The sequence below is a fragment of the Trachymyrmex septentrionalis genome, unplaced genomic scaffold (assembly GCF_001594115.1).
Source record: "Trachymyrmex septentrionalis isolate Tsep2-gDNA-1 unplaced genomic scaffold, Tsep1.0 scaffold176, whole genome shotgun sequence".
NCBI classification, from domain to species: domain Eukaryota; kingdom Metazoa; phylum Arthropoda; class Insecta; order Hymenoptera; family Formicidae; genus Trachymyrmex; species Trachymyrmex septentrionalis.
The window spans coordinates 26,383-35,088 of NW_017304928.1; the positions used below are offsets into that span (position 1 = coordinate 26,383).

Sequence of the window (8,706 nt, forward strand, 5' to 3'; positions counted from 1 at the left end):
TGATTGTAGCATCAAATTATTAAAATTGCTTGTCAATTTAATTCGCGATTAGTACTAGAGTAGTTTAATTGCGTTTATAGTCCGGAAAAAACAATTCGGTACGCAGTTTGAAAGACTACAACATAATATATATGCAAGTATACATATATGGTATATATAGTAACTCAAGATTGAATTATTTAAGCAATAAAGATCCAGTTTCGACCGTTGTAAACATTTTAATTTCTAGTATTGATTATGTTCTTACATATGCTAAAATAAAGATTCTTAACATGTAGCTGAGTTTGATTAAATGAGCATGGTATGGTTAGAAGTAACGTTCTTTATCAAATCTCTGCAAATGTTATACATTATCTACTGCCAACACTAGATAATAAAGAAAACATAAAAGATAACATCAAATACATGATTTTCTGTAATTTGCTTGTAAGTCATGGTTATTTGGGCTAATTGATTTAAAACTTGTAATTGGCTATTACATTTGACGGATTTCGACAATCAATCAAAAATTGCGCGAGTATATTGTCCTAACTCTTATTATAGGAGCACTATCTTTGACAATAATATATTATCAACCTATCTTTGACTTTTCATTCTTTAATAAGCTTTAAATTTTTATCAAAGTACAGATATAGTAATATATTGCTGAATGTATTCAAGTACTATATCTACTTTAACAAGAATAGAATCTGTATTAAAGGCAGATAGTTAACTTTTTATTCTGATAAAAAGCAAATAGTGTATTTCCCAGGTATTCATATTAGTTTATCTATTTCTTATTGTATATCTACATCTATGTAGATAAATCAAATAAACAATCTCATGTGGACAATTCTGATAAATACTTTTTTGAAATCTTTTACTAACTCTTGAAAGGATTAAGCCGAAAGCATAGACTTTTGCACAAAACATAATGCATAAGAAAATCAATCAATCAGTGTCCTTTATTTTCTTCCTTTCCATGAAATAAAGGACTCTAATTGATTTTCTTATGTCTTATACGTTATGCAAAAATCTGCTACCCGCTTTAACTAGGGTTTTAGAATGAGTCAGTAGTCGAAAGTCTTAACTGGTGAAGTTGACTAATAACCAACTTGTACCACTAAGGTTGAGACTTGCAATTACCGACTACTAACTTATTGTAGAATCTTTATAAGATGTACAGATTTTGGACGGGAGCACAATCTCGCATAACTCATAACGTATAAAAAAATAAACTAATCAAAATTCATTTATTTCCTCTTTATGAAATAAAAGACTCTGATTTGTTGATTTTCTCATGCTTTGTGCTTTATGCATTAAGTGTTATGCAAAGGTTTTTGCTTCAATCCTCTTGCGTAACACATGAGGCACAAAAAAGTCAATCAGAGTCTTTAATTTCATATTCTCATTACTTAATTTTTTATGCCTTACGCCTTGTGCGTTATAAAGCGTTATGCAAAAGTCTGTGTTGCGTCCTTTATTGCAACTTTATAATATTGCCTTCACGACTTATGTGAGGCACATTTTTGCAGGCGAGAGGTTGGTATAAAAGATAATTCGAGATAAGTGTTGCGCTGCACAAAGAATTCAAATTTTCTTTGGCGTGGTATGAAAGTCATTCACATATTCGGGTCGATAAAACATCCTTGTACTCACTTCCGGAATTTCAATATCTGAATGATTAGTTTTTATGAAAGATGCGGGTCTATTTACACCGTGGTAACCGACAGTAAACCCATTAATTTTCCGCCCGTGCCAGATCCATCTGTGCCCACTTTATTTCCGTGAACCAACATTTCTTGGACGGTGGTAAAATCATCCAGAGTCGTTTTTTTACGCACCATCTTCTTGTAACTTAATTCGATGATATTCAATGGCTTCTTGGACATCTTGTCCTCTGTATGTTCGCATATCAGTAGATCGTTAGTCTGTTGTACCTGCTGCTGTTCCTGTTGCAGTATCAGTTCCTGTTGACGTTGCTTGTGCTCGCGTGCACGTTCCAGTTGTCGTTTACGCTCTTCTTTGCTCCAATAGCGTCCGACCTGATAAATAATAATGTAAAAAATAAATGAATAAATATGAATAACAAAATTAATAAATTAAATATTAAATCTCATAGGACCGTACATGTGGGAACACAACCAATACGATGCCTTTAACGATCTAGCTAGATATTAAGTGCTCTTGTATAATTCTATGTGAATTTTATATATTACTAGTCCGGGAGGCGGCGTGAAAAAGTCGTGACCATTTTCTAAAATTTAGATTTTTTTATATCTGGTTGTATTCAGGATAAAAAACAAAATGTTAGAGTTAGTAGGTCAAGCATTAGAACTCCTAGCGCCTACATTCCTTCAAAAAAAGTAGTGCCACAAAAGCATTATTTTCTATTGAAAGTGTACATTAATTTTAAAAGATTTTTTGGTAAAAATATGGCTTTATTGTGAAAAAATGGTTACAAATTGATCATTCAAAATATTGTCCATCGCTAGCCATTAGTTTTTCTCATCTTTCTGATAATAGGATTCCACATTGAAAGAACGATATCTTTTGAGGCTATCTACAAATCGACCCATTTTTGGTATCTTTATAAGAATGGAAGATTTATATACATTGCTCCTTCCGATTACTATTTTATCGATTAAAATAGTAATCGGAAGGAGCAATATCTGGAGAATATTGCGGGTGTAGTAGGATGACCCAGTTATGGTAAGCGCTTCTAACGTTTCCTTGACCGGATTCGCAACATGTGACTGAGTGTTGTTGTGCTGTCACTTTGTCGTGTAATCTTTTCGCGTAATCTGGCCATTTTTGCTTCAATGCTTGGCTCAATTGCATCAATTATTGTTAGTAGCGTTCTCCAGTGATGGTTTCGTTGGGTTGGAGCAGCTCATAATATACTACACCCAGCTGATCCTACCAAATGCAGAACATGAGCTTGACTCATAAAGCATGAATTGGCCCATAAATATTTGGTTTTGCCGTCGATGTTGATTCACCTGGCCTATATCAGGCCTTGTGCTTGGGATTATCGTAGCGTATTCATTTTACATCACTTGTCACGATACGATGCAAAAAATGTTTTCTTTTGTGTTTTTGAAGCAACAGTTCACAGGTCATTTTGCGCCTTTCGACATCCCTCGGCTTCAACTCGTACAGCACCTAATTTTTTTGCTTTTTAATCATTTCAATGACCTTCAAACGTCTGGAAATCGTTGATCGATCAATATTTAATGATTTTGCAAGTTCTTTTTGCGTTTAACTCGAGTCTTGATCGAGTAAAGCTTCCACTTCCTCATCTTCCAACTTTTTCGGCTGGCCCTTCGACGTTCCTTATCTTCCATGTCATTACCTTTTTTATAGCGTCAAAACCAGTACTCACATATTGAAATCGATGGAGTAATCATCATAAGTTTCCGACAGCATTCGTTGACTTTCAGCAGCAGTTTTTTTCAAATAGAAGCAAAAAAGCAAAGCTTCCCGCAAATTGCATTTTGTTGGCACAAAATTTGACATATTTAATGCTCAAAAAAACAATGTTGTTTATACTTCGGCAAAATTATACATACTGAAAACTAAAGCCACATGATGATGCTTTGAACATGAAGATAGTAATAGCTCGATGAGATAGTATTAGTTATGCCATCTCTTGAAAATCTTGTAAAATTAATGCACTCTATCAATAAAAGCTAAAAATTTATGTGCGAATAGTTTATTTAAGATGTTGTTGTTAGAAATATAACCATCAAACAGTCCAGCGCCAGAACATATAGCGTTAGCACTACCTTAAAGTTGCAAAAAAAAATGTAACTATTTTGTAAAATCTGAAATTTAGCAGAGCACTAAATTATTTAATGCTATTTATATACGAAAAAAATAATCAGACGGCTTTTTGACGAAATTAATATTTCGTTAAATGTGATCAAAGGGATGATATTACGCGCGCAGCCCATGGCTTGGTTTGCGCTATTCTCCATCCTGGATTTTTGTTGTATAACTTTCACATGTAATTAAATAATATTAATTTAAAAACATTGTTTTTTGATAAAAGTGAGAAAAATAAAAAAAAAAAATATAAATAATTATAAATATAATTATTATCAATAAATCTACATTCATATCTGTTTAGAAATTGAAATTTTTTTTTAAATGTAATCATATCAAAACAATATTAAAAACATTAATTTAAATATGCACAAATAATAATATGTAAGATCCTGTAATATTAGAAATATCAATTCGCATGCACGCAGTGTAGAATATTGCCGTGATCGTGTTTTAGTATAGCATAATTTTTCGTATAATTTCTCTTTTATTTATATATTGATGTTCTAAGCAGATGGCTAAAATAATTTATAATGCGATTTATATAAAATAAAAATTTTAAAATAGATTCCAGAAACTTATTTAAAACATCAAATAAGAAATAGGTCATAAGAAATTATATAAAATAAATACTAAATAATTCTTATTTTATTTTAAAATACATGTTTTAATTACAAGTTATTTTAAATACAACTGACTTCTAGTTCTCATTCTTGTATGAGGCAAGGATTAAGACTTGGATTTGGACCCTTTCATCATTTTGCTAGTTTGAAGCATAATAAAGCATGATAAATCTTCATCTTTCAAAACAACGATTATCTTGATTTGAACAACAGTTGTGTCATTGTCCTCGAGTAATTTAAGTGTTTCATTTTACGTATTTCATTAAGCGTGTCAGTTCCAAACAAGGTCCAAGATTATCATGCTCAGTGTATAGAAAATATACTGCTTTGGAAAAAAAACATAGAGAATCTTTAATGCAAGATTAATGTACAGGGTGCGACACGGGAACCTATAGTATTTCAAATCGCTACTGCAACTACAAAAAAAAAGTAAGGGGAGGGGGAGCGCGAGCGCGTGATAGTCTGATCTGCCACATTTCGTTTTCCAGTATTCGTTCGTCGCGATGAGTGAGTGGAAGACAGAACACCGTGCATTCGCGGTCGAGATGTTTTTTAAAAGTCAGGAATCCTATATAACTACCATACACGCATTTCGAAAACGTTTTTCAATTCAGCCGCATAAACCAGTACCAACCGAAGTAACAGTGCGTTCGTGGGTTAAAAATTTTCGCCAGAAAGGTGTCGTGAATAAAATAAAGCCACCAGGTCCCAAAAAAAACGTTCGAACTCCTGAAAACATCGAGCGCGTACGCATCGCTTTGAAAAAAAGCCCGCAAAGATCTCTTCGAAAGCATGCGGCTAGCTTGAATTTAAATGAACGTACGATACGACGCATCCTACACGAAGACCTACACTTCCATCCCTACAAGATGTTAGTGACTCAACAACTGTTGGCCATCGATTACGGCACCAGATTAGAATTTTGTGAACGCATGCTCGAAGAAATCAACGGTGGTGAGTTTCCTTTTTATGGGGGTACCTGAAGTCCAAAGTATACGCAAACAAGCCAAGGGACCTGGCACAACTCCGAGCCAACATTGTGGAAGAATCAGCGAAAATTACCACCGTTATGACAAAAAAAGTTATCGAAAATTTCAAAAACAGAATCGAGAATTGTGTAAAAAATAAGGGTGGGCATTTATGCGATGTAATTTTTAAGACAAAGTGATACGCTTATAATCTTTTATGCCGAATACAAATTTGTGAAATAACGAATAAATTCATTAAAAAAAAATTTCTGTACGATAATTTGTTGAAGAGTTATAGCGATTTTAAATACTATAGGTTCCCGTGTCGCACCCTGTAGAAAGAAGGTAAGAAAATATCATTTTTTGCTATCTTCTAAAAATTTTGTAAATTGTTTAAATATTTTTTTTAATATATAAAATATTAAAATACACATAATAATTTTAGAAAATTATATATGTATGTTTAAAACTTTATTTTGTTTTAAGATAAGTTAGAAAAAGCTTTTATTGACCTTAATGAAATAAAATGATCAATTACAACATAAAATACTTAAATTTAATGGAAAGAAGACAAAAAATTGAATAAAATCTGTCAGAATGTTAGAGAGAAGTGCACTTCATCACTTTCGGTCTCACTCTCACGAGTTTGGAGTAAATAAATATTTCGAAAATTAAATAATATGAATTTATAGACTTTTTTTAAATTAAAATATAATTTTATACGATAACTTGTAAAAATAAAATTTTGAGTATTTGCAAGTAGTTACAAGAGTATTATAAATTACTAAATTATAATTAACATTTAGATATCAAAAGAATAAAATGTTAATTTTAATTTACTTGACATAGAGTAACTTCAAGTTGCTCGGCTATTTCCGAAGCAAATATATCGTTATCTAAACTATCATGTTCTCAAACAAGAGAATTTATACATTCAAAATATAGAATAAATATATAATGAACAAAGTATTTTTTAAAACTTTTTTAAGTCTTTTAATAATGAAAATATACAACAAATAGGAAATAAAGGCCTGAAATGGTCAAGCTGAATCCATAGTACTTAAATAATTCGGTGTGAATTTATATATTGTACTACATATCCAATTTTGCAAATTTGCAATATACATGTAATTATCTTTATTATGTATTATCAGGTTTTAAGATGTTTATCATCATCAATTTATTAAGATTTTTCCAAGACGCTTGTGTATATCAATATTATTAAAATTGTTTATTTATTGAATTTGTGATATTACTATCTACTCCAGTTATGTTTATTAGAATTGCATTTTAAGATTAAAAATTAAATTTCCCATTTTTTATAAAACATATTATATTGACATTTAAATTTTAAAAGAATTAAATATTAATTTTATTTTATTTAAATATTATAGAGCAACTTCAAGTTCCTCGGCTACTTCTGAAGCAAATATATTGTTATCTGAACCATCATATTGTCAAACAATTGATAAGACATTATAATTTGTTTATTATAACCAATATTTTATAATATTTTATAATATCATATAAAAAGATTTTAGTGAAGTATTTAACTACGTTGCATTATTTCGTTCGCTTGCATAGGAGATAGATTGCATTTGGTTAATAAACAGTCCAGTTTTGTAAATTAATATATTAAAAAGCTGCAAGCATTTTTGTTATTACTCCAGCAGAATAATGCTTACAATACACATGAATATAATAATTTTCCTACTACTACAAAGTAATTTTTTAAATAATATATTTAATATAATAATTCATATATTTGCATTTATAATATAATAATATATATATTTGCATCTTTATTGAATACGAAGATATGTTGATATAAAAATTGGATTCTTTTTACATGTAAATTCAATTTTAACTTACTTTTCATTCAATCAATTAATTTTCTTTTTTAGTTTTATAAATGTTAATGAAGAAACAGAGAGAATGTGTATAATTTATAATAAAAAGCGGAAAAAATATACTGGACATTGGCAATTTTTACACAGTTCAGAAAATGATAATTTCGTAAATGTAATTAAATCTTATACCACTGAAGCTAACGACATAGAAATGCTTCAAAGTATTAATCTATTATGTTCGAATCGTATGATTGCATATCACAGAATTTGCTTTATTAATTATAAAAGTGAATGCAATCAAAGTAAGCCTAAAGAACGAATCGAGTGGCATAAAGAGCGAGATCATAAAATCGCACCAAAGTGTTTGCAATTTTGTTAACATTAACATTACTTTAAAAAATCAATACTTCTTTCTTATGTTTTTACGTAGTATGTATATTAATCGTCTAACGACAGAATATGACGATACACTGAATATTTCTTCTAATTTCTCTACACCAAATTATTTGGAAAAAAAATTAAAAATTATTGGAAACGTTTGATAAAAAAATTAAAATTAATTTATTAAAAAACCAGAAGGTTGTAATGCCATTCAGTAGAGTTTATCTTACTGAAAATGATTTCGAAAGACTAAACAATGTTAATATATTTCACAAAGCAGCGTTACTTTTAAGAAATGACATATTGAACATTCAACCGCAGAAAATGCCTAATGATATTAAAATAAAACATTTACTCGATGGAGAATGTTTGATATCGGATAACCTAAATGATTTTTATTCGACACTATTAAGTAGTACAAAAATAAGGAGAAGAATAATAAACGATTGACGAATTCTTTTGCATTAGACATCATTTATGCTGTTTCTAATGGTCATCAAAACTTCCAAACATGTCACACTTGATTTAGTTTTGAAAAATTTAACCAACAGTAAAAATAACATATTGTGAACATCATAAATAGATATGACCATTGCTGTTATACTACTGTAGAAGAGTTAGAAATTGAAATGATTTTTGCAGTTACTGCTCAAACTCAGATATGTCCAGAAGATATTGTACAATCTTCAAATCTATGTACAGGATTGGCGTTCAACAATTTCGATAGATTTGTTGATACATTTACTAGCCAAGACATCTTGCACGACATTGTTGGTATTATATTTCAAAATGTCGAAATTGATGCTGCTCAACGTGAAATTATTATTCAAGAAGAAGACAATGTTGAAGAACGTCCAATAGAAGAAAATACTCGGTAAAAAATTTTTCGTATATTATATGTATATGAAATATGTTTTCATATATGCTTTTTATTATACAGGATGTCCCAAAATATTTAGAAAAATGCTCTTTTTTGCAATTTTTGCAATAGTACTTAATGAGCAGAATGTCTTCATTTCATTATATATGTTAATATATAATTATATGAAATATGCATCGTGTGTGTATATATATATA

At 30.0% G+C, this 8,706-nt stretch overlaps 1 protein-coding gene across 1 annotated transcript in view; it reads right to left on the minus strand.

Annotated features, from left to right (window-relative positions):
- Positions 1-1,478: 1,478 nt before the first annotated feature.
- LOC108746521 (E3 ubiquitin-protein ligase PDZRN3) overlaps positions 1,479-8,706 on the minus strand; it is a 122,202-nt gene continuing 114,974 nt past the window's right edge. The window contains exon 7 of the mRNA XM_018483343.1: positions 1,479-2,024. Within this exon, the coding sequence (XP_018338845.1) occupies positions 1,692-2,024 (333 nt within the window). The 3' untranslated portion in view covers positions 1,479-1,691. The remainder of the gene's footprint in view (positions 2,025-8,706) is intronic.